The following is a 27,747-nucleotide window of genomic DNA, read 5'->3' as shown; positions in this document are numbered from 1 at the left end:
TTTTGTCTTTTTCTTGTTGAGGTGTTGGGAATTTTCTATACATTTTAGACATGAGCTCTTTATCAGGTATGTCATTACCAAATACTTTTTCTCAGTCTGCAGCTTTTTTGGAGAAATTTATTGAGGCACATAAGGGTTCCATTTTTAGAAAGTCTCACTCATTTGTTTTATTCTCTCCTGGTTCTACATCTGTGGCTGTTTGATGGTCTGTTTATGCCATGGCTTCATACCCTTCTTTACTCATTACCACTGAGTCAGAACCAGCTCATAACTGACCCTCCAAGTGGTTTTTAGAGGCTGTGAACTGTATGAGAGAAAATTATTCATCTTTCTCCCTCAGAGAAGCTGGTAGATTCAACTGCCCACCTTCTGATTGGTAACACCCTTACTCACTGCTGGTGGGAGTGTACAATGGTGCAACCACTATGGAAGGTGGTTTGCCACCTCCTCAAAAAATTGGAAATAGAATCCTGAAGAAACCATAAGCACTATCCAAACAGATACATGCACACCACTGTTTATTGCTGCATTACTTACAATAGCAAAGAGATGGAAGCAACCCAAGTGCCCATCAACAAATGAACAGATAGAAAAACTGTGTCATATTCATACAGTGGAATACTTTGTAAAACAATGAACTTGTAAACCATTACACAACATGGGGACCCTGGAGTATATCATGCTGAATGAAGTATGTCAGTCACAAAAGGACAAATATGACATAGCACTACTGTTATAAAGCAGGTCTGACATGGGGTGGTTGGGTAGAGAATAGAGCAGATAGATAATGACCATTGCATTGGAGCAGACTGAAGAGAGAACTGTGCAAAATAAATGTAAAATTAGGCATTATACATATAACAACAGTCTAGAATAAGAGCTATATCATTGCAAAGAGGACTGGCGGTGGGGAGGTAGGTAATTGTGCAACAATGAATGCGTATTTTTTAAAATACGTGAACTGAGGAAAGGGGCAGAGAGGGCAAAGAGGTAAAATATGGAAGAACGAATGAATGAAAATCTAACTTCTCTGCAAATGTTCATTAAAATCACAATTAAAATTTTATAAAAATGACTTTTTTAATAAATTACATTAGAATTAATTTTTTAAAATCTTTATTTGATACTATTGAAAATAAAGGAAACAAATTATGTCTCCTTGTAAATTTACTGGGTCAAGGACACACTTTCTTCTCATAGATGATACTTTATTCGAAAAGTGACATCAGATTTTCTTTTGTTTTTACTAAATGTAGGAACTTTGCCCCTCAGATGATGTGGTTTCATGTTCCTACAACTCCAGTCAGGACCTTTCAAATGTCTAAAATTTTCATTGTATACTACAGTGCTTAGAAAAGAATCAATATCCTCTAGATATCCAAGCTGACTGGTGCACCATATGGTGCTTCTGATTCTCTTGCCTCTTACTGGGGCGGCAAAGATAATAAACTCACTGCTTTAGAGAAGTGCCATCACAAACAATAAAAGTTTATATTGAACTTCTTGTAAACCATAAACCTCCAAGTACTTTGTTTCTTTTTAAAAAAAATAAAAAACAAAACAATGAAGCAAAATCACAAACTCCTTTTATATCAATTTCTTCTCCTCTTGTTCTGTGAAAAAGATATTTTCAAAGATATTACATGTACTATAGCCCACATCAATTTCTTGAAAATTTTATTTACTTGAGTCAGTGGGTTTCTGTGAATTCTAGCTTTTTGTAAAAGATCCAGCTTTCTCTCCCTTTGTTATCTGTCCATGAATTTCTGAACTTTCTGAAAGCTACTCTCTTTAAGTCTTGGTTATGTGTTGGTGATAGTTATCATGGCTTACCATGTGAGTTATTGAAGATGACTTGATGTGAAGTAGTAATGAATACTTTCTTCCTTTCATACTTTATCTTTGCTCAGAGTTTGCTCTCAACCAGGAGCCTTTAACCTCAGTTGACTAGACCAGAGGGGGATGCCTAGCTTGAGGTGTATGATTATTTCTTCTCCTTTTTTGGTTACGATTTGGGTATGCTAATCAGTCTTAGGTAGAGACTTAAACTTGGAAAATATGAAAGGCTGTTTGTGACTTGTCTTTTAGTATGTCTTAGAGAACCAGACAACACTAGCTCTTACAATGAGGGGAAAATGAAGTGATTACGGCCAAGAGTTACAAGAGAACATGTGAACCCAAAGGGAACCAGAGATGCCCCCTTGCTTCTGATGGGTCGTTCTTGGCAGCACTTTTCTAAATGAGTTCTGGCTTTTACTGAAGCCTACATTAGAGGGGTTTATATTAAAACCCAAACCAAATGCACTGTTGTTGAGTACATTCTTACTAACGAAGCTTCTCTATGATAGAGCTGAACTACCTTATATATTTCTGAGGCTGTAATCCTCATGCAAGGAGATCACACAGCTTTCTCCTCCAGAGGCTGACCATCACTACTGGACTATCAGGGCTGCTTGGCTTCATGTTACTTATAAAATAGAACTAGGAAACTATTGATATTCTAAATTCCCCATCTGTTTTGTCTCTCCTTGTTTAATTGTCAGCTGTAAGCAGTGAGGATATGCGTTACCTGTCATCTCCTGTATTATGACTGTCCCAACAAGAGGAGAGGTGTACTGGGCACTCAATAAATATTTATTGAACAAATTCCCTGCTTTTAATTCACCAGCTAGTGGCTTTTTTTTTCAGTTGCAAAAAAGTCCTGAGTAGCTCACTGTTCTCTTTCATTGCTTCCTCCAACTCCTGTGAGAGCAAATTAACTTGAGAATGCAAGAATGGAATACAGCTCAGCTTTGGTCGAGGGAGATAACTAGCAGATGTCCCCAGAGTCGCTATCTTCCATCTGGGCCAGCTCAGAAAGCTTCATTATGTACTCATTGCCAGTGGTCTCTGTCTGACAAGAGACACGGAACACAACTCACATTTCTATCAGTTCTGTTTCCCTCTCATCCTAACTGAAGGACTGTTATATGTTTTCCTTATTGGGGATGGATAGATGGATGAATAGACAGGCAGACAGGCAGACAGCTAGCTGACCTCCAACTCATGACGACCAGAGTACAACAGAACAGAATACTGCCTGGCCCTGCATCATACATCTGATTGCTGGCATGTTAGAATCCATTGAGGTCACTGCACCAAACCATCAATTGAAGGTCTCCTTCATCTTCACCAAACATCGGGTCCTCCCCACGCCTCTCAGCAACTGAGCCCACCTCAGACGGGTCAAAAGAAGTGAATTGGACAAGGTTCTGTTGTCACCCAGAAGGTTTTCATTGGATAAATTTTAGAAGTTACCCCAAAGGCCTTTCTTCCTAGTTAGTTTCAACAGTGAAGCCCTGCTGAAACCTAAATATCCTGCTATGAGAGGCACAGTTTCTAGCCCCACAGAAATGCACAAGCCACCACAGGATGACAAACTGACAGGCAAGTGGTGGTGTCAAGTCTAAAGACTTCCAATAGGTCTAAACCGCCACATTAGCGAAGTGAGATCTCTTGCCTCCCAGATTTTTCATTTTAATGAAGTATACTTTCATTTTGACTTATCTGTTACATTTTTGTTCATTCAATTATAGGTCACATTTAACTCCTTATTTAAAAATTTCAGGTTCACTTTCTTATCCATACTCCTTTTAATATGGGTATCATTTGGGTTTCTGCAATGAGAAATTCAATTCACCTCATTTACTCTGGTGGCACAGAAGGTTAAGCAGTGAACTGCCGATTAAAAAGTAGGAGGTTCGAACTCACAAATTGCTCCACAGGAGAATGATGTGTCTGTTTGCTCCCACAAAGATGGACAGTCTTGGAACTCCTAAGGGACAGTTCTGCTTCGTCTTCTAGGATTCTTATGTGTCAGAACCAATTCTAATTACTTGTAGGAACTTGAATGAAAGATAGTTTTGGAGTCATCACTAATGTCCAGACATCCAGATAAAGGACTGTATGTGCATAATTTGAGAACTGGAAGTTGTTGTTAGGTGCTATCCAACAGACTAGACTCATGTTGTCGTTCTTATGTGCCGTGAAGCTGGAACCCACTCATAGCAGCCCTCCATCCAGCAGGTTTTCAGAGGCTGTAAATCAAATGGGGGGAGATTTTTCAACTTTCTCCCACACAGCAGTTGGTGGATCCCAAGCACTTTCCTTTGGTTGGCAGTGGAACTCCTAAACCACCAGAACTACCTTAGCAACCTATTCATAAGAGGTTTAAACCTGTCCTATGCTGTGCCATCCTCATGAACTCTGATATGGTCCAGCTCGCTGTGAGAGTCACTAAGTTAATCCATCCTGTTGGGGTTCTTTTCTTTCTCTGACTCTCCACCTTTTCCAGCATGGTGTACTTTGTCAAGAACTAGCCCTCCTGACAATAGGCCTAAAGCATATGAGATGAACTTTCACCATCCTCGTGTCTCAGGAGCACCCTGGGTCCTCTTCCTCCCAGACAGACATTTCTGTCCTTTTGACAGCCAGGAGATAGTCATTACTCTTCTCCAACACCACAACTCAAGGCATCAATTCTTCTTCTGTAATCTTAATTCATTATCTAACTTTCAGATGGGTAGCAAGTAACTGAAACCAAGACCATGGCTTGATTCAGACAAACCTTACTCTTTAAACTGACATTATAGCTCTTCAGCAGTTTGGAGAGGTCCCTGATAGCACATTTTGCAGTGCACCACATCTTTCGGTTTCGTGATTGCTGCTATTACCATAGGTATTGACTATGGATCCCAGTAAAATAAACAGTTGACAACTTCAATATCTATCACGATATTGCCTGTAGGCCACATGGTGAAGACTTTTTGGGTATTCTTTTTTTTTATGTTGAGATAGTTTCTAATATTGTTGTTGGATTTCTTCATCCTGATAGCTCTTTATTTGGAACTTGGTAATATTTTTATTCATATTACTCTGATTAAAAAGAAAAAGCTCTTATAATTTTATTATTTATCTCAGTGGGCAGGGATGCAAATCTAATTTTTATTCTCATTTATAACCCCTTACATGAAAGATACCAAACTCACCTGGTATTTTTCATTGAACTGCTCTGCTAATATAACCAGAGTTCTCTATGATGACAATGTTATATTTTAACTGATTCTAAATATAAATGTTCTCAGAGCTTCCTGCTAGGAATAATAAACTTAGGGTCAAATTTTCAATGTGCCCTCTAAAGTAGGTCATGTGTGTTTGGTGATAGAGAGAAGGTCTTTGAAGATTTGAGAGGTCTAAGTTAGAACAAGAAACGTCCCAATAAAGCCCGTCCTGCAATGCCAGACCTCCTGAGGTTAAGTATGAGACAGAGGGAGATGAGGAAAGTGCCCATCGTCCAAACGGAAAAACAGAATTCAAAAGTAAAGACTATCCTGAGGCATGTCAGGTGAATAATACCTCACCCACACCTTAAAGGACATCCGGACTTGGAAAAGAATGTTCAGAGTACAAGTCCCCTAATTTGACCCTGGCAAGCACATGTCAGTCCAAAGAAGAAGCACATCAGTATAACTGAAAATTCAGTGGAAACTTTAATTCCTCTGATACACACTAAGTTTATTCAGTCAGGAGAAGCAGGATGTCTACAGAAATCCTTGATTGGGGGTCAGAAAAATTAGCTTCCAAGTCATAGTGGAAGAGCGACGTAATCAGCCACATTTTTTCTCCTTTCTAAGGCACAGAGTACCCATCCGTAAATTGAGTATAGTGAAGCTTGCCTTCAAATGAGAAAATTCATGTGAAAGCCTTTGTAATTTGTTTCAAACAGGAGTTGGACCCAGTTTTATTCTGAATAGCATAATTTTGAGGTCCCTTTTGATTGTACTGTGCTAAAACTTAAGGGTGCTCTAGTGGCCTCGTGGGAAGAAACTTCACTGCCAACCCAAAAGGCACATGGTTCGAATCTATCACCTGCTCTGCAGGAGGAGGATGGGCAGATTACTTCCTTGTGATTTCTAGCCTCTGAAAACCTCCTGGAGGGTCAGCTCTGAGTCAGTTCTGACTCGATGGTACATAACAACAACATGCTAAGGCTTGAGATGTTAGATTCCTGTGTTTCCACGTGTGCACATTTTCTAGTTCCTTGTTAGACAGCTAGTTGGACAGGGTTTAAATATCCTCTAAGACAACACTGTTCTCAGGTTCCAGGAGCACACTGTAGGGTCCAATCCTGCCATCTGCTTCTCTGCACCCCACCAGCCTCATTTCTCCTTGCACATCATCAGCCCTTCCCTGGTCCCTATCAGCCTCATTTATCATTGCCCAACAACAGCCTTTCAAATACATATGGACACATTTGTTTAATAGTCCTCCGTATGACTGTCTCACGTCTATTTCTGTGCCTTTTTTGATGTCCCTTTTGCCACCTGCTATGCTCCTCTTAAAATAAATCTATTTTCTGACATGCATTTCTGTTGGCGGAACTACATTTAATTCTAAAATATTGATATTTTTCATTCCTTTCAGCACTTAACAGTTTTCACTAAAATCATATTTTCTGCTTAATAAAAACAGTATTCTTTCTTATTGGTGCTTAAGAAGCCTCAGAGAACATAATTTCCCACACAATGACATAGTAAGCCACCAAACCAGATCCACTGTGGTCAAATAAATTCTGCATCATATTGATTGTACAGCACAGGGTAGAATGTTCCTTAGGGCTTTAAAGCTAAAATAATAACAGAAATAGACTCGCACATTTTCCCCATGGAATAATAGCTGGTAGTTCAATAATTTCAACTGTCAGCCTCTTAATTGTTGGCTACTTTAACCACTGCACCACAAGGCTCTGTTTGTTAACTGCACAACTGTTGTTGTTAGGTTGTCATTGAGTCATGACTCACAGTGACCCTATGAACAGCTCACCTGCCCCCTGCTCCATTCTGTGCCATCCTCACTATCTCTGACAAGAAAGAACCCACTGCTGAAGTCACCATGTCAACCCATCTCGTTGGAGTCTTCCTTTCCTTTGCTTTGCTGATCCTCCATCTTTTCAAGCATGGTGTCCCTTTCCAAGGAATAGCCTCTTCTAGCTACACGTATGTCCAAAGTATGAAAGATGAAGCTTCTCCTTCCTTGTGTCCAAGGAGCACTCTGGCTGCACACTACACCTTGTTTATGAGGTTAAAGCTACTTAGGATCTTACCTCTCTTTATGTATTCTGCATGTTGATAATTTATAAGGTTGTGGTTGTTGTTGTTAAGTGCCGCCAAGTCATAGGCGACTCATAGCGACCCTATGAATGCATGTCCTTGACACTTTCGACTTTCTTCCCCACACTTGGGGCACAGAGAAAGCCACAAGCGCCTTCCATACCTGCCTCTCCCCCAAAAGCCAGAGGCCGTGTGTGGCTGACAATAAGTCTCCCAATGCACTAGGCAATAAAACCATGACAGTTCTGTTGAAAGAAACTACACTGGAACACTTGGGTTTGGTTCTGTTCTCTTGAGATCCCTTCCAGTTTTATTATCTCTATCTCTCGAACTTTCTGAATTTTTTCCTTTCTTTCTCCCTTCATTCATTCACCCATTAGTCCATTTACCTCCTCTAGTGTACACAATCTACTAAGTCCATGAAAACTTACAGCTGTCTCTCTAGCAGGTTTCCGAGGTTGTAACTCACAAGGGAGAAGAGTGCTCACCTTTCTTCCTCAGGGTTGCTGGTGGATTTGAACCATCAGAGAGGCCAAGCCTTTGACTTTACCACCAGAGCACCCTACAGAGTTCCTGTTATTGTTGCTGTGTGTCATCAAGTCAGAACCGACCATAGCTGACCCTCCAGTGGGTTTTGAGAGGCTGTAAGTCACAAGGGAGGTGGTTGCCCATGCTTCTCCCTTGGAGCAGCTAGTGGATTTGAACTGCATGCCTGTGAGACTGCAGCACAGTTTCTTACCATGAGGCCACCAGAAGATCTGAAAATGAACTGAGTCCCGAGAGAGAGATAAATGTATATATACTGGAAGCAATACAGATAAACATGAAAATAAAACATGGATAAGGCTTACAAAACCTCTTTTGATGGGACTTTCTCTGTTTTCTGAAAAATAAGAGCTATAAAATGATGCCTCACTTATCTAGAGATTAACACAAATACCATGAGTTAATGACTTTAAGAAACAGATTAATTTTCTCACAGTTCTGGAGCCCAGACGTTCACATTAGTACCCCTGCTGAGCCATTTTCCCCCTTGTTGGTAGGTCAGCATGTCCCTTGGTTTCCAGAGATCCTCACATGGTGTATCCCTACTCCACCAGCCCCAAAGCGCTGTGCCTGTGTCCAGCCTGCTCTTCTCAAACTCAGAGGTGATTACTTTACTGGCATGGCCTCATTAACATAATGAAAAAGAATTCTTTCCAAACAAGGCTGTTTGCTGCTGTGTACTATTGAGTCCGAATCGACCCATAGCTGACCCTTCCATGGGTTTTCAGAGGTAGTCAATCGCTCCAGAGGAAACTGCCCATTCTTTTACCACGGAGTAGCTGGTGGCCTGAACAATGCACCTTAAGGATGGATGGCAGTGCAGCTTCTTGCCACTAGGCCACCAGAGCTCCTTTTTTTTTCTTTTCAGGAAAGATCACAATACAATTTATAACAAATGGCTTCTTAAGTTATAGATATATACACACACAGAACATACAGATATATTACATCTATCTCTGATCTCTCTCTCTCTCTCCAGCTACTCCAAAGGAGAAAAGATATGCAATAAAATCTGCAATTTACTGCCTCTGAAAACCCACTGAAGGGTCAGCTATGGGTTAGTTCCGACTTGACAGTGCATAGCAAAGACATACATATACACATACATAGATACATAAACACACCCCCGCCCCACACATATATACCTAAGACCCACTGCTGGTGAGTCACTTCTGATTTATAGTGACCTCCGATTATGTTTCTGAAGCATTTCTTTATGAAAGGCGATGCCTATTTTCTCCCTTGAGTGGCTGGTGGATTCAAACCAGTGACTTTTCATACAGCAGTACAATATCTAATGCACCATGCCACCATGATGCTCATATGTATTTAAGCATGTGTTCCCTCCTTTCCTCCCTCCGTCCCTCCCTCCGTCTCTCTCTCTCTCTGCAAAGAATATAAAAAACCCTACTGTTCCAGGAACTGACTTCAAAACCTTTCTTCAGTCTTTAGTTTTCTGATTCAAAATAGGTCAGGCTTCATCAGCTTGAACCCTCTGAAAAGGAGGAGTCCTCCCTAAATGAATTTTCCAGACAATTGCAGCTTACACTAAGCACTAAAGCTCAAACATTAACCATCTCTGAAGGAACGCTCTCTGAATGTGTTAGGCACACTCTGGCTTTTTTTCACAAGTGGTGTGGAACGTCATTTAACCTTTCTTGATGACTCCAGTTCATTACTGTGAACATCTGCCATGGAGGAGCACACACCCCATTCTCTCAGAGCTGGTTAGTGGTTCTGCATCTTTTTGTTCCTGTCAGGCTGTCCAAGCTGTCATGTCTCATTTCAGTGGCTATTCTGGCCTCTAGCAGCAAAGTTACTCAGTTCCTCTTTTTTCATTCCTTTTCACCCTCTAATCTGTACAGAGCTGGAAATGAGACAACTAAACTTTTAAAGACATGTAGAGGGTGAAAACAAGTTGCTCCTTGGAGGCAAGGATTTTGAAGCTGTCTTATATGCTTTGGACATGCTGCTAGAAGGGACCAGTCCTTGGAGAAGGACATCATGTGTAGAAGGGTTGAGGGACCGTGCAGAGAGGAAGGATCCCATATGAGTGGGCTGATGTAGTAACTGGGCTAATGAGGGTGGATGTGTTGGGGACACTGAGATTGGCTCAGGACAGAGTAGAGTTCAGAGCTATTGTGCACAGAGTCACTATGAGTCAGTGTCGACTCAATGGCATGTAACAACAACATAATAAGTAAGTGTCAATAATGTTTTAAGGAAGAAAGGGAGGAAATGGTGGAGGAAAATGGGAAAAGAGTGGATAGATAAGGACCGTTGCATTGGAACAGATGATAGAAAAAACTGTCTCAAATGAAAATATGATTAGGTATTATATGTACCAGAATAAGAGCTATATCATTGTAAAAAGGACTTGGGGGGGGGTAAGTAATAGTACAACAATGAATGGATTTATTTTTTTTTAAAGTAAACTGGGGGATGGAGAGGGAGATGAAGGGATAAAATGTACAACAATGAATGAATTAAAATCTAACTTTTCGGTAAATGTTCATTCAAATAATAATTAAAGTAAAATTTGATTTTATAAAAAGAGCTTTAAATGGAAGTCTTTTGACAGAGAATGTGAAATGATACCACACGGGAACTGTGGAATTCACTCAGGAAAGAGTGTAGACATGGTCTTCTCTGAACTTTCACATGTGTTAGAACCAAAAGTTTCCATACATGTGTCTGAGTGTACAAGAAAAGAAAACTGATTTGTTTGCACCCCACCAACTTATGTTCAATTTGCAGTGGATGTAATTCTCTAGGAATATAGGCTTTTCCTTTTGGTTTGCTACAGGTCATATTAGCATAGACATTATGAATCCTAAATCCCACCACTTCTATGTTATGAAAAGGCCAGTACACACACACACACACACACACACACACACACACACACACACACACGGCTAAACCAATGCCATCCTGGGATGGGATACAAGATGAGGAATAAAGGAACATCCAGGGCAACCAGTAAGAAAGGGGATAAACATGGCTGAGACCCTGGTCTAGACTGTCAAGCTCCACAACAGTGAACATGCCATCTCCTGTGGTATTACCGGAGCACACATAGAAGCAATAAGAGGAAAGAAGGAGAAAAAAAATTAGTAAGAGAGAGAGAGAGACAATAATATATTAAAGGACAAGTAGAATAATGGAAAGAAATGAAAATACGGTGGTGAAACACAACAAAAGTAAGGGATAAGAGAAGGTACAAGTAACATTAGATCTTTAAAGCTTTGAGAATGTCTTACTCGTCTATTATCAAATCATTCAGGGAATCAATTTGAGTAGAAAGCTGATGTATGGAACTTTCTAATCCAAAATGCTATGATTGTTCATATCACTAATATACAGCAGGAGAATTAATAGTGGCTTAGTCTCTAAGGAATTGCACTAACTCAAAGAGGCAATCTCTTCTTATGTTTAAATTTATACCCTCTTGAAAACTCATCAGAGGGTCAGTTGGTTCTGACTTGATGGCAATGAGAAATCAATTATGCAATAATTCAATTAAGTAAGTAGACCAAGAAATCCAGATTGCATAATATTAATTTTTGAAAGAGCAATGCTTACCTGTAGACAATTCCTTTGGAGTGAAGGAACTGTAGACCAAGAATAATTTCAGCAGCATAAAACCTGAAGGAAGAAGAGCCAGTGTTCAAAAGGCATGCAATTACAGGATCAAATACAAACCCCCAACCCAGTACTCAGTTTGATGATATGAGAGCTTTGTGGAGGTGCCCTGCTGCATGGCTGGCTATTGTTAGGTGCTGTTGGGCTGACTCCACCTCCTAGGAGCTACATACAACAAAATAACATATTGAAACCTTTTCCAACTCTGCCATGAGATGAATTGACACAGTGACTGCAAAAATAGGTATGAGCATACCAGAAGATTCTGTTTCATTTGTATGAGAGGACGATGCTATCAATTTAATGAGAAAGAAGAGGGAGAAAAGATGAAAGGAGACACTATGTTTAGGGAACTCTGAGCTTGGTTTTGGGATTTTCTCTCTCTCTCTCTCTCTCTCTCTCTCTCTCTCTCTCTCTCTCTGTGTGTGTGTGTGTGTGTAATAATGTCTACCTCTGTTGAGCTTCTGCTAAGGATTGCAAAAACTGGGGCTAGTGAATGGAGATGTTAGAACAAAAAAATGAATGATTAATATCACTGTAGATGTGGAGATTCTAGAGACGGTAAATATTCTGTTACTTGTACACTTAGCACACAGATTTTTTTTAAAAAAATAGAAGACTAATGAAGTTCAAAGATGCCCAACCTCTGCACTGATAGCAATAAACCAAGCTGGTATCTTAAACTAATTGCCTGAGTCCAGTGTTTATTCTTAACATGTCAATGATGATGTGCCAACTATCATTGTTTAAATACTAAAATATACAAACAAAAGAAGATTCAGTAGTCATACTATGTATACATCATGGTAGAAGTCTTTTTTACTTTATGGTTTCAGGGACAAAGCCATTCCACCTAGATCAGATTTGTTTCTTTTCATGCTGATACAATTTAGCCTGTGCAGAAAAGTTCAGCCGAAAAGTACAGGAAAGGATATTGTAAGATGAAGGGTGACAGATAACTCTTCACCTTCAATGATGAAGAGGGAGACATAAATGAAAATAAGCTTCTATTATCACAAATGGGATTACAGTTAGTGATAAGGTGGAATTCCCTGGATATCTGCTGTTCTCATAGGAAACTACAAAAGTTTCCTTCCTGGAAAGAATTTTGGACACAAGAGAAATAGCATGTTTCTTTGTTGGCTTAAATAAATAATCAAGCCACTGACTATTGGATAGGACATCAGTCTTAATCTTTTCTAACGCGCACCCCGCCCCCCCCAACAGCCTGATGACTTCCCTATTACAGCCAGCCAATAAAATGATCTCAAGGCACCAGGCTGGTGCTTCCCACAGTCAGTGAGAGAAGTGAAATGCTACCCACTAGATTTTACCAAATTGCAACTTGAGCCAGAGTTCTTGTAGGAGCTAGTGGGTCAAGTCCATCTTTCAAGTCAGGTCATCTAAACCACTCACAACACTCATTTCAGAGGTGAATGAATGATTACTGTGCATCCAGGGGGAAAAAGGGCAATTTTGTACCCATCATTTTAAAGCGAGCCTGGTGGCACCATTTCCTTTTGCTTGAATTTCAGAGTGGGAGATCCCAGTGGGGGAGGGAGACGCACAGTGGCAGGCAAAGAGTGCAGCAGGTTCCACATCAGTGGACGATAATCCCACCTGATAAACACATCTGCTCAATTTTACATCTATAGTTGCTTGATGCCAAAGTAAATGAAGATTTATTTTCAAAAAGAGTTAAGTGTCTCTTTTGGATTCCTAATTCTCACATCAGTGACCCCACTGCTTTATGCTTTCATGTTGAACTTCCAACTAAAGTGGTCTCCTCAAAGTGTCATCCCTGGTGACCACTTCACAGTCTTCATTCCTCTCAAAGGGCAAATCTTTTCTTCCAGTCTCAGATTACTTATACTTAAGAGTGGCTGTAATTCTGATGAACTGAAGTGGTTTCTTTTTATTATTATTATTATTAAAATTTATTAGTTTTAATGAACATTTACAGAGATTTTGGGTTTTCATTCATTCATTGTTGCATTCTTTTCTCCACCCTCCTCCCCAGTTCGTTCTTCTCCACCCCCGAATGTCTGTTTTAATTGTCCAATTGCCACAGTGCTTGTCAAAGCCAGTTCTGATTAATCTTCTTTGTCAGTGTGTCCTTTGCCATTCCCTATCACTCCTCCCTGAGAGAGACTTCACCCTGAATCATAAGGAAAGGGGGATGGCGTATTCTCTTAGCTACTTCCTGCTGAAAAGGGATGCTGTGGGTTTCAGGGTGAAGGTCTTCTCTCACTACTCTAAAGGGCCCCTTTGGCAGTAGGAAACACATAGACTATTATGGAGATTGATTTTGGAATTTAGATGCACTGTTATCAATTGTGCTTAGCCGTACATGTTCATATCCTTGAAGATGTATCATGGAAGTGTTTCTTAAGAAACTAAATGGCTAGTTCCAAAAAGGAAACAAAACTAATACAAACTTTTTATTTCACACATTGGAAAACTGTTGTTTTGCTGGAGAGAATCCCAGGAGTCTACCTGACTTGAGATTTAGACATGCTGCATGGGAGAAGAGCAATAGTTGGTAGGAAAAAATAGTGGGCTGACTGCGCGGTAAAGGGCAAGAACAATGGAAAAATCCCAAACCCTTGAAACGGCTCTTACGTCGCTCTGCAAAGATCAAACTTGTGGCAGATCTGGATGTGGTACATCAGGTCTCCTCCGTTTAGGTACTCCATCACAAAAAAGAGGTTTTCCTAAGGTGAAAAAAAGAAAAGTTTTAAAAAGAAAACAAAGGTATCCCCCCAAATCTCAAACCCCTCCATTTTCCAGAAGAACCAATTTAATCTTTTATAATTATTATTTTAATCCCTGGTAAGTAAACTTGGGCAGGAAGATGACATGATTTTTTTTCAACCTATAAAGCAAATAAGGAGTTTGGCTGAAATGCAAAATCTTGACTAGATCCACTCGTGTTAGAGAATTATCTTCTAAACTGTGAAACCGTATGGATCTGATCACCTCTTTTAGCAATGAGCAAAGTTCTGGGTAGTTTCCCCCCAAGATAGTGCATATGATATTAGACATTCAGAACTAGAAAGAAACTCAATTTTCAAATGAGGAAATGAAGCTTGCCCAAAGTACACACCCTGTTGGTGGTAATGCTAACTATGTGTAAGTCTCTAGTGTAAGTCATCTAAGGCTTTTTTTGGGGGGGCATGGGGATGTTGCACTTCACACTCTAATGATCACCATTATCATGGTCCCTGTCTATATGGTGTCACCACCATTAATCTGTGCTCTTTATCCCTGCAAGTTCCCACCAGTATGTTAGAGCTGTTTCATTTGAATTGTGAAAAAGTAATTCTCCAAGAGGACATAATGCTTAAAGCAGACATCCAATTCTATCTTGCAACCACTAATAAAAAGACGCACTGATATTCTGTTAAGAGTGATAGAAAATCGAGGAATGGTTCACGGTGATTGTTGAACATGATGAACACTATTATTTTGTTTGTTTATATTATTTTTTAATTGGTTTGCTTACCAAGTTTATATACATTGTGTTTCATACTATTCTTCATTCACTTTGTGTTCCATATAATCATTCTCATACATGATGTTTTATATAATCAATCACCATTGGACCTTGCCCATCATCACCCTGCCTTTTTGCCCAGATCCTTCCCATTTGCTTCTCTGCCTCCCTCAGCCACCAAACTGTGCAGCCCTGTGGTTTCCCTCCTATCTATCCTCACCTCCCCTCTCTACCCGCCTTGAATTCCTGTACATGTTTTACTAGGTATCCTTTTATTTTTACAATAATGGTCTTATGTAGTATTTGTCCTTATTAGATTATTAATCTCACTGAGCTGAATATGCAAAGACTGCAGTCATGGCAAATGTCTTTTTACCTACATACTTTGCTACAATTATTTAGAAGACCCTCAAAATCAAACATATAAAGACCAAAGTTTATCAGTGGTTATCAAGGGAGGGAGGGACGGGAGCAGAGGCAGTTTCTGTTTAAAAAGTAGTGAATTGTTTCATGGTGATGGGCAACCTGTCAGCAGGTTAACAGTGATGATACCGTGATTAATGTCATCAGCATCACTAGATGGTATATGTGAAAGACAACGCGTATGCAAATGTTGTGTTACATGTATTTTTTACACAGAAAAAACCCCCTTTTTAAAAAAAAGACTTGCCAAATTACTTAGCTAATCTCTGACATTTCTGGACCCCAAGAAGGCTGAGAAATTTGCTGGAGTTCTGGGTAACCCTGGAAAGTTTTTATCTATGTAGCAAATAGTATGGTGAAAGTGAGGGTCCAAGTGGATATGCTCCTCTTGGGACAGCAAGATAGTGTTGAACACCTAATGAGGGATCACATCGTTGCAGGCTGTCAGTGCGTCAAAGTGGTGAAGAGAGTTGAAGCCTGGGGCTCTGATAGTGGGCCTTATTCATTCAATGTTTATATTTTATAAATATAAACATATAAATAGCAGGAAGTAGCTATGAGAACATGCTGTCCCCTTTTCCTTATGAATCAGGGTGAAGTCTTTCTCAAGGAGGGGTGATAGGGAATGGCAAAGGACACACTGACAAAGGAGATTAATCAGAACTGGCTTTGACAAGCACTGTGGTAATGGGACAATTAAAACAGACTTTTGGGGGGGGAAAGAAGAATGAACTGGGGAGGAGGGTAGAGAAAGTAGTGCAACAATGAATGAAAACCCCAAATCTCTGTAAATGTTCATTAAAACTAATAAAATTTAAAAACCATATAAATATAACCAAATATTTATTAACATATTTTATATCCCTATTTTAGGGATGAGTCCCTGATGGTGTAATAGTTAAGTGAAGGGCTACTAACTGAAAGGCTGGCAGTTCAAATCCAACCAGCAGCTCCCTGGGAATCTGCTCCCATAATGATTGTTAGGAAATTCTATTGGGTAGTTTGTTCTGTCACATTGGGTCATTATGAGTCAAAATAGACTCAACATCACCCAACAACACAACACAACACAACACAACACAACACATTCTAGAAGTGTGAGCACAAGGAATGAGCCATTTTCTACAACGAAATAATCTGCTATCTCTGCAGACCAGAGCATCCTTCTTAGAGGCAAGCTGCAGTGGATGAGAGCATTATGCCTGATGGAGGCTATTATGCATATTATTAGGAAGCAGGTAAGAGTAATGTTGGATAACATCCAGGTTGTAGTCACAGTAGCCAGGTAGCTGTGATTCTAATGAGCCTAAGTTCCTCGTATTAGTTATGCAGTGCTTCTGTAACAGGAGAATCATGAATGCTTCTGTAATTTCTCACAGTTCAGGAGGCTACTGATCTGAAGTCAGGGCACTAGTGCTGCAGGAAGGCTTTCTCTCTCTTTAACTCCATGGGAAGGGCCTTGTCTCCTGCTTCCTGGCTCCTTGGCTTCAAATCATGAAGCATCTAACTACCCTCATGTTTGCTTCTTTCGATTCTTTTATATCTCAAGACAGACCAATGCAAGACAACATCCAACACTAATGCTGACTCAGGAACAAAACAAAAAAAAGCCCACTTTCAAGTGGGATTACAACCACGGGATTTGGATCTATGATACATGCTTATGGAGAATATAAGTCAATTATTCAGTACATAACAATCCTCTTTTGATGTGATGCAGTATTTCTTCAATAAATATATTTATAATATTTTCCAAACCTTGGTTTTCAAAGGGTCCCTATAAGCCACAGAATTAGTAATCCATAAAGAGTGTGTGACACGTTTGGCACGTCTGTGCATGCATTTGCACTTGGAACACTCAGATGAGTGATTTTTTAACAGAATTAATGTTGGAGTGTTAAAGTGAAGTCAACTGAGGCATGAGACATACAAGATGAAGGCAGAAACAGTACATGGTCAGACACTGACCTGCTCTGCCTGCCTTTCATTGAGGGCAGCTCTCTATAGAACAGAGTTTAAAATTGAGTATTGTAGCAACTATTTCAATGACTCAAGTGAAAGGAAGTGACTTCCTGGTTTTGTGTTGGGTTGTGTTTTTTTTTTCTCCCCAAAATTAACTTCAGGTCTAATTTACAGGCTCCATTGTAATTGTGACAAGATTCCTTTATTTTCAAGTCAAATTAAAATTCTCTGCTAACATAAAGATCAAGTCGCGCTGGTATTTCTAATATACTCTGAGACAGATCCATTGCCTGATTTTCACACAGCTACTATCTCATCAGCATCCCTCCAGATTTACTTCTCATCAGCAGCATATAAACAGCTTTTAGGTTTTAACCTTTTTTATTCAAAACTGCAATGGCCCTGAATAAGTACAGGGGTGGCATCGTCACTTAAGCATTCAAGAGGATAAAGGAACTTAAAACAACGTCATTTATAATAGTTCCCGGATAAAAGGTTCCTCTGAAGTGAAATGATGCTGAAAATTCCTGTGAGGTCTGAAGTTTCAGAATGTAAAAGTTATCACCTTGAACTTAGAGAGAATGGGGAAAGAAAACTGGAGGCCAAAGGTGAACTCTAACTCCCATCCATCTTGGGCATACCATTCCCATTCTTCCTTGTACCTAAATTACATCTTGCACATGGTGGTAAAAGTTACTGTTAGGTGCCTTTGAGCTAATTTTAACCCTATGTACACCAGGCTGAAATGCTGCCTGATCCTGTGCTCAGAAGCCCATTGTTTCAGTGACTGTGTTCATCTCATTGAAGGTCTTCCTCTTTTTTGCTAACCTTCCATCATCAAGCATGATGTCCTTTTCCAGGGTCTGGGCCTGCCTGACAACATGCTCAAGGCACATAAGATGAAATCTCATCAACCTTGCGTCTAACCTTCCAACCTTGGCTGCACTTCTTGGGAGTTGGATTTATGTCTTTAAAGAGAGCCCAAGAAATCATGGCATTCCGTCAAAATTTATTACTATGAGAACCAGGAAAAGGTAACATTGCTTGAATGATTATTAATTAAGCTGTTGTTGTTGTTGATTGCCTTTGAGTCTAGCATGACTCACAGCGACCCTATGAACAAAAGGCCTGAAGCCTTTCTACAACTCTCGACATTTATCAAAGTTCATAGCATTTTCAGAGGCATGTTGTTTAGGGAGTGGATGCCACTCCTGCAATGAAGAATTATAGAAAGTTGGATACCACACTTAATCCTACTCATAATATTTTATGACTATACAACAGATCTTTCAAAGCAGTCTGTTCTTTTTCTTATCATTTTATTAGGTTAGAAGCTCTGGTGGGGGTGGGGGGAACCTCACTGATTGTCTTTTGTACATGATAATAGTGGTTTGCTTGAGTTTTACCCTTTGGTTTGGGTGAACATCTTAGGCTTTGTTAAGAGGGAAGGAAGGTAACCTGTGCCTGGAATCCAGCTGTGTGGGAAGGACACTTCTCTCAACTGGATGTTGTTATTAGGGCCTTTGCTCTTTGCAGGGAATTCAGAGAGCTATTTGTAAGGCTTGAGAATCCATTTATCTAAGGAACTCTTGAGACTAGCTGGGTCCTACAACATGAAACTGTGATAGAATTATGAGGAGTTCCTAGTTGGTACTCAACTAGTGCTCAACTAGTAGGCAGAAGGTTGGTGGTTTAAACTTATACAGAGAGAGGCACATCAGAAGACAGGCATGGCAGTCTGAGTCTAAAAGGTCACAGCCACTGCAAACCTCAGAGAGTAGCTCCCCTCTGCACACTTCAGTTGTTATGAGTCAGAAGTGACTCAGAGACTATTTACAATGCATTCTCCTAAGTCATACAGACCTAAAGTTTAGATCTTGAGCATCATGGCTTGAGGGATGGAAAAACCTTCTAAAAGTTGAACACCAAATCTCGGTCATAAAAAGTAAATACGCTTATAATAGGCTCAAACTTTGCATCAAAACATCCTCATGGTTGAAGTGATCTTCAGTTGGTCTGGACCCCTGCAGAACCATTACCAAAAAGAAAAGTGGGCTCATTGGGAAATTTAGGACTAAGATAAAGTCGAACTAAACCAAGGAGAAGGCAACTCAGGGCAATCATTAAGGAACTCATGAAATATTATACAAAATGGGCGACCCTGGAGGACATTATGCAGAGTGAAATATTTCAGTCACAAAAAGAAAAATACTGCATAATTCCACTGTCATAAAACAGGACTGACATTGGGGTTGGGGGGAAATAAGAAAAGAGCGGATAAGTAACGGATACTGCATTGAAACAGATGAAGGAAAGAACTACTTAAAAGGAATATATGATTACGTATTACTTGCATGACAACAGTCCAGAATAAGAGCTGCATAGTAAAGTAGACTGGGGTGGGGAATTGTACAACAGTGAAAGAATTTTCCACCCCAAAGAGTAAAGCAAACTGGGGGGGGGGATGGGCAGGCAGGAAAATGTGCAACAATGAATGAATGGAAATCCAAGTTCTCTATAAATTTTGATTAAAATCTCAATTAAAAAAAGAAGAGTTAAAAAAAAAGGGAAAGGGGAAAGATCCAGTGTGAAAAACAGGGTATACGAGCTTTATAAGCAAACCAGTATAAAATAAAATTAAATAAAAGGCAAAACCAAACAAATGAAAGAGAATGAGCTTCATCCTTATTCATACCTGGCTTCAAATCCCATTCATTTGTGAACTTGGACATATTATGTGTCCTGAGCCTCAGGTTCTTCATATGTGAAATTGGGGCCGTATGTCCCTCTCTCACAGGGTTGTGATGATACTACGTTGTTGTTGCTAGGTGTTGTCAAGTTAACTATGACTCATAACAACTGTATGAACAGATTGAAACCATGCCCTATCCTGTGCATAATTTCTGCCTTATTCAAGTCCCTCGTTGCAATCACTGTGCCAATCCACCTTCCTGAGACACATGCTCCACTTTTCTCAGCATCACTTCTTTTTCCAAGACCTGGTCCCTCCTGACAACATGCTCAAAATTGAGACTATGTCTCACTATCCTTGCCTCTAAGGAACACTCTGGTTTCATTTGCACTAAGACAGATTTGTTTATTCTTTTGACAGTCCAAAATATATTAAATACTGTTCACCAACACCATAATTCAAAGGCATCAATTCTCCAGACTTCCTTATTCAGTGTCTCACTTTCACATGCATATGAAGAAACTGAATCTTACCATTACTTGGGGCTGACATCCTTGCCCTCTAACACTTTTAAAGAGTTCTCTGACCTTTTTACTTGGATCCACAACTAACACCTAAAGTAAGAGCAGTCAAGAAATCAAAGAATGTATTGCACTGGTGAAATCTGTTGTGAAGGTCCTCATGATATTAAGTGAGGTAATATTAACTAGGTAACAGCTAGCTGACAGTTGGTACCCAGGATGCACTTGATAACTAGCAGTTGTTATCACTATGCAACAATAACACATTCATTGCTATATAGTTCATTCTGACTCATGGAGACCCTATGGGTTAGAAACTAGACCTGCTTGGTATGGTTTTCTTGCCTATAATTATGGAAGTAGATCACCAAGTTTTCTTCTATTGTGTTACCAAGTGGGTTTGAACTGTCAACCTTAAATTAGCAGCTGATCACAAGTTGTTTGCAACACTCAAATATATAGTTTTGACTATAAGTTCACTGCTTATATAGTCCTAACTCACAGCTTATAATCCGTTCTGCCTCACATCAAACCTCCATTGATCTCTGAGTCTGTAAGTTCTAATGGAGGGGACTGTCTACCTCTTTTTGAGGATTTACCCATTGATGAGAAACACCAGAGACATGAAGCCTATGGATTATCAGCACAACGCAAAAATTGCTACCGACTATGTCAGGAGAACTCTCCCTAGAAACAGTTTAAGGTTAGAAAAAATATATATCAGATTATCCTTAGAAGAACTAAATATCCTAAGACTCTTGAAACAAAGAGGAAAACAAATTTTTCTTTAATGTTTATTCTTTCTGTGGTTCTAGTAGTAGACACCAGGAATGCTGTTAAATATTGTATAAAAGGCACACCCCTTGAAAGAATTACTAGGCTTACAATGCCAACAGTAGCATTCTTGAGAAATCCTGGGAAGAAAGAAAAAGATTTATTATCATACTATAAAGGCAATTCTATTTTAAGCAGAGTATTTTGTATATGAGCTTCCTTAAGAGACCAGACAGGTAGGGTAATGAGGTGTAACATGGGATTATGTCCACATTAATTTTATAAAAGCATTCACTAATCTAAACCTCATTTCTTTATGCTAGGAGGTACATTAGTTGGTGCAAATTATCTTCTTAGGTGAGTAAGAGTTGAAGTTGTAAGCTTGATTGGAATGGTATACTCTAAATTTGTCCCAGTTTTAAGATTTGCCCACTGCTACTGATGTGACATCTGTGGAGATGAAATTCTATTCTCTGTGCCACTACTGACAATCTGTGTGCTCTGGGAAATCACAAGTACCCTGGACTCACCTCTTCCCTCTATAAAATGAAAAGTATTAGTGAGACCCATACTTCAAATTCTCCTTATCCCTAACCTTAACGCTAACCCTAACCAAATAGTTGTCATCAATTCAACGCCAACTCAAACTGAAACCCAGGCGTCAGGGTATAACTGCTACTAAGGAATTTCAGTGGCGGTTCTCTTTCAGAAACAGATCCCTAGGACTTCTTCCAAGGAGCTTCTGATGGATTCAAATCATCAAGCTTTTGGTTAACAACTGAACAGTTAATGTCTGTGCCTCATTTTCACTATATATTTAATCAATTTTTTTCTTTTTCTTGTAAAAAAAAAAATAAGCTTTAAAACCTATCATGATTAAGCACATTACACCAAGAAACACACTTCTTCCATATGATTAAATACAATTTAGTAAGAGATGATACTAGCTTACAAAAGTTTTATGAGATGTCCTTGTCAAGAAAGAATGCTTATTTGAAATTTAATTATAGAATAGTTATGATCCTGCAGTATTATCAATAATAAATGTCCATGCACAAGCAGATATATAGGCAGACAGACAAGATTAACAGATATCGACAGATGAAAGGAACCATGCCCATGATCATATATAGCTTTAGATAATATTTTTATATTTGTGTGAGCATATGCTGTAAATATACCTAGACCAAGAAGCTACTGTCTGAATGGAGCAAGAGAACACTTGCATAGTTTAAAATTAGGAGAGGAGTGCATCAGGGATGTACCTTTTCTCCATATCTATTCAATCTGTATGAAGAGCAAATAGTTCATAAAGTAGGACTCTATCCAGAAGAATGTGGCATTAGGATTGGAGACTCATCAACAACATGCGTTATGCAGATGAGACAATTTTGCTTGCTGAAAGTGATGAGGATATGAAATGCTTGTTGCAGACGACCAAAGACTATAACATTCAGTATGGATTACATGTCAACATTAAGAAAACAAAGATACTTCCACTGGATCAACAGTCAACATTATGATAGATGGAGAAAAGATTGAAACTCTCAATGTTTTCATCTTGCTTGATCAACAATCGACACTCTTGGTACCAGCAGTCAGGAAATCAGAAGACATATTGTTTTGGGCAAGTCCACTGTCAGGGACCTCTCCAAAATTCTGAAGAACAATGACAGAAGTTTGAAGACTAAAGTGAACTTGATTTATGCCATAGTGTTTTCAATCACAAGAGAGAGCAGGACAATGAGTAAGAATGACAGAAGAATTGATGTCTTTGGGTAGAGGTGCTAGAGAAGAGTATTGAATATCCATGGACTACCTATAGAACAAACATATGTTTTGGAAAAGGTGTGTCAAGAGTATTCCTTGGAGGCAAAGATGGTGAAACGTAGTCTTTCAAAGTTTGGAAACAGTTGCTTTTGTTGTTAGGTGCTGTTTAGTCAAGTATGACCCATAACAATCCTATGAACAAAAGATCTAAACTTTGTCCTATCATTTGCCTTCCTCACATTTCCTGACACACTAGAGACCATTATGGCAGTCCCTGTGTCGATTAACCTGGTTGAGTGTCTTCCTTTCCTTCCATGACCCTCTGCCTTTCCATACATAATGTCCTTTTCAAGGAATAGCCTCTCCCAGCAACATACCTTTGTGAGTAAGAGTTGGTTGGGCGCTGGAAGCCTCTTGTTTAAAACAGGATCTAGAAGGTGAATCTTCATGATTAAAAGTCTGTTAAGGATCTGGGAGCCTCTTGTTTAAAGCAATCATGACTCAGTAAGTGGGTCTTTGTGATTAACATCTGGTTGGGGTTTGGGAGTTTTTTGTATGAAGCCTGATTTCCTATTAGAGGTACAACACTAAGTTGTCAGGTTGTTTTTTTTTTTTTTTTGTATTTGGGGAATTCGTTGTTCCCATTATTATAGTACTTGTCTATCTGTTTGTGGTAATTTTTGAGTTGCTGTGATGCTGAAAGCTATGCTACAGGTGCATCAAACGCCACAATGATCACCCCTAGTATTCAGGTTTTAGCAGAGCTCCCAGAAGCAGGATTGGCTATTCACTTCTTAAATGACAAGTCTCTGAAAACCCGATGAACAGTACAGGTACATGGATAGTTATAGTACTAGAGGTACTAGACCAGATTGGAAGTCAATCGAAATGAAGAAAAATAGTGGACATGTATTTAGATGAAGCTATCCCTTGGAAAGAGACATCAAGTTTGGAAAGAGGGGTCAGTAAAGGAGAAGATGACTACCAAGGAGATGAACTGACACCAAGACTTTGCAATAGGCTTCAGTGTGTCAGAGATGATAAGAATGGTACAAGATAGAGCAGGGTTTAGGTTGGCTCTTCATAGGGTCACTATGAATTATACTAGACTAAATGGCACCTAACAACAACAATAATAAATCAGAACAAAGGGGGCAAAGTTATTTAAATGTCTTAAGACATTTGATTATTATTTGGTTATGATTAATCATAACCAAAAATCCTGAGGGAATGAGTTGCTGGTGCTGGGTAGGGCCTTTACACCACAGTCTTAGAGACTATGTCTTGGAGACATCAAGGTCAATTAGCATGACATAATGTACAGACAACATTGTATATCCTACTCTTGTAAGTATTCTCTAGATTTTAAAAGATTTTGAATAATCATTTAGGGTGTAATTATTTGTCTCTCTCTGTCTAAGATAAAGAGTGGAGGGGGGGAGCCAAAATGTATAAAAACAATTAGTCCAAAAGACTTATGGATCCTGTAGTCCTCAGCTTCGATGACCATGTGATCAGAAAAAAATGGGGCCTGGCTACCAATGCCGACCATTCTAAAAGCAATCACAGTGGAAGATCCTAGAGATAGTCTGGGGAAATGTGGAACAAAACAGCATCATGGTGAATGAACTAACTCAATTTAATAAGGACAAATACTGTATAAGACCATTATTGTAAAAATAGCAGGATAACTAGTAAAACATGTATGGGAACTCAAGAGAGGAAAGGGTGGGTGTGGAGGGGTGAGGATGCATAGGGATGAAACTACAGGTTGCAGAGTTTAGTGGGTGGAGGGAGAAGGAAATGAAATGGGATGGATCTGTGTGGAAAAAGAGGGTAATGATGGGCAAAGTCCAATGGTGATTAATTTTATAAAACATAAAGTATGAGAATGATTATATGAAACAGTGTGAATGAAAAATAGTGTGAAACACAATATATATAAACTTTGTAAGCAAACCAATAAAAAAAAGGAGGTTAACTTACTTTTTTAAAAATTTTTAATAAAAACTAAGCTCACTAGTCTGATAGAGACTGGCAGAACCTCTGAGACCATGGACCTGAGTCACCCTTTGAACCTGGAAAAATCTCACCTCTGGGTTCAACTTTCAACTAAATGACAGACAGGCTTATAAAGTGAACAATAACATCAGGAAGGCACACGTTCCTTAGAATAAGTAACCATTTAAGATCAAAGAGCAGCATTTAACCAAGGATAAAGCTCAGATGATAGGAAGGGGTGAGACAGAAAGATTAATACAGATGAGAATCATAGGGAGGAAGTGGGAAGAGTGTGGTTACATTGTGAGAACTATGAAGTCATGAGAGAAAATGAATGGAAAATAATTTTACTTTGAATATTTTCCCTCAAATCACAATTAAAAATATGTAAATAAAACAAAATAAGAACTGCAGAGTTTGTCTGCTTTTCCTGGCCCACAAAAACATATCCCAAAGACATAAAACAAAGGTCAGAAGGCTTCTTTTAAGCAGTTTCCTGGTTATGTTCACAAAGCTTTAAAACTAGTTAGGCACAAATACCTAAGTATTTATTTTCTTACTTTTTATTTTTTTTAACAAACCAGAAACAGTTGTCAAAGAGTCAATTCTGACGCACATCACTGTTACGGATCCACTGTATCCTGTAAAAGAAGTATTGTAAATTCTAAACTCCACATCTGTGGTTATAATTCCGTCTGGGAATGCGCTGTCTTTGCTATGTTAATTGGACAGGTTTAATGTGGGTTGTGTTTTATGTCAATGTCTTTTTTTAAATGTCAATTTCATTTGGCCCATAAAAGAGACTGAAAAACAAGCAGAGAAGCAAAGATAGGTTCGGAGATGCCAAGTCCCATGAAGATCTTCTGTGAGCAGAAGCTCAAAAGAGGCAATGATCTTATAAGCCAAGTTGACAGAAAAACATTCCCCTAGAACCAGTGCTCTGAGTTCAGACTTTTGTTGTTGTTACGTTGTTAGATGTCGCTGAGTTGAGTACAACTCATAGTGACCCTATAAACAACAGACTTGAACCCTGTCCTTTCCTGGGCCATCTTTATTGTCTCAGACACACTGGAGTCTATTGCTGCAGTCACTATGTCAACCTATATTGTTAAGGATCTTCCTCACTTTAGCTGGCCTTCTACCTGTTCAAGGAATAGCTGACTTCTATCCCTGCTATAATATGAGGAAGCAATTTTTTTGTTAACATAAATACCACATGCACTTGTGGTATTTCTGTTACAGCAGCACTGGATAACTAAGAGTGTGATCTTATGTTTATTAGAGTAAAATTGCATTCTATATAGTTTTCAGTGGATGATTTTTCAGAACATCAACAAGCCTTTCTTCTGAGGCACCTCTAGGTGCACTAGAATCCATCAGCATTTCAGCTAGCATCCTAATTCTTAGCCTCTGCGTCATGCAAGGCAATCTCTGTCAGTGTCTACATGAGTTTTTAAGGTCCTGGATTTTTTTTTATCATTTAATTGAATCATTCCTTGGTGTAAAGGCTAAAAAGCAGAATGGGTAAGAAGGAAATATGGCCAAACATCGCTTGCAGTTTGTATTTAGTTTCTGAAATGTATACTTCTTTTTGTCTTATGAATGAAAGCAAGTCCTGCTAGAGAAAAGTACTAACTTTGATTTTGGAAAAGAATTGAAACAAGGGTGGAGAACTAGATCTCTAGGAGTTTTCATTGTTACTGTGTGTCATGGAGTCAGAACTGACTTGATGGAGTCGTGGCCCTCCAGCACGTTTCAGAGGTTGTAAATCTTATAAGAAGAGACTGCCCATCTTACTCAAAAGGAGCACTGGGTAGATTTGAACAGCCTGCTTTGGGGATGGTAGCACAACTCCTTATCCAGTAGGTGACAAGAGCTTTCTTGATGATTTCTAGGGCTCCAAATGTTACTAGGTCTTTGTCACTTCACACAGCTATGTGCAAGAACATAGAATTTGTCAGTGGCTACTCTAAAAACCAGAATTTTATAAGAAGAACACAGTCACACTTATCTAGTTTCTTGGAGGAAGACACATCAAGGTTCTTTCTTAGAAGTTCTGAGGGTGTCAACCTAAACACAGGCTGACTTTTAAAGTGAGCATTCCTAGAAAGGCCTTACGTTTCATATAGTTCATTGTCTTCAGAGGGAATTTTCCGCAGTCCTTCCACCCTTCATAGGTTTCATCAATGATAACAAAGAAAAGCTGAACATGCCTCTATCCTGCCAGTGATTAATTTTTAGCTGGGGTTTGGCAGCACAATTACATGAGGGCCACTGGAAGGAGTGACTCAAGGGATAGCTCTCGCAAAGGAGACGACAGCTGTGGCATCATGCAATAACAATTATTTCTATATCAACTCTCATGTTTACAAAGATAGCCATGACTCTGCTTTGTATGCTGGACCACAGAAACGAGGCCATCACAGTTACATATTGCTTTACTGTGATATTTGACAACTGAAAAGAATATTCTGTAGACAGATGGATTTGCAAAACTCTTTTGTTAGTGATCCCACTGAGTATTTTCCCTTGGCTCTTCTGAAAAACAAAACAAAACAAAAAAACCAAAAAAAAACCCCCCAAAACCAAAAACAAACCAAACAACACTAATGCTTACTACATACTTGCAGAATCATTTAATACGCATACCACACAAGCTGACTACTATAAAAAATTCAGGGCAGTCTAGTTCTTTGGCAAGTAATACTGCATGTTTTCTTACAAAGTACTTTATTTTACATAGTTTCCACAAGTCTGTTTCATTACTTG

The 27,747-nt window shown here is 39.2% G+C and overlaps 1 protein-coding gene across 3 annotated transcripts in view; it reads right to left on the bottom strand.

Annotated features, from left to right (window-relative positions):
- The window catches only part of PRKCQ (protein kinase C, theta), a 121,071-nt gene that overhangs the window by 25,501 nt on the left and 67,823 nt on the right, over positions 1-27,747 (bottom strand). For all 3 annotated transcript variants that reach the window (XM_006891860.1, XM_006891858.1, XM_006891859.1), the window contains 2 exons: positions 13,962-14,053; positions 11,280-11,342 (listed from right to left, as the gene is read on the bottom strand). In XM_006891860.1, coding sequence (XP_006891922.1) covers positions 11,280-11,342; positions 13,962-14,053 — 155 coding nt within the window. The remainder of the gene's footprint in view (positions 1-11,279; positions 11,343-13,961; positions 14,054-27,747) is intronic.

Source organism: Elephantulus edwardii, unplaced genomic scaffold (genome assembly GCF_000299155.1).
Source record: "Elephantulus edwardii isolate Elephantulus edwardi_28Jun2011 unplaced genomic scaffold, EleEdw1.0 scaffold00105, whole genome shotgun sequence".
In the NCBI taxonomy this organism is placed as follows: domain Eukaryota; kingdom Metazoa; phylum Chordata; class Mammalia; order Macroscelidea; family Macroscelididae; genus Elephantulus; species Elephantulus edwardii.
Note: the sequence above shows the minus strand (reverse complement) of the source record. Positions and strands in the feature narration are given on the sequence as shown.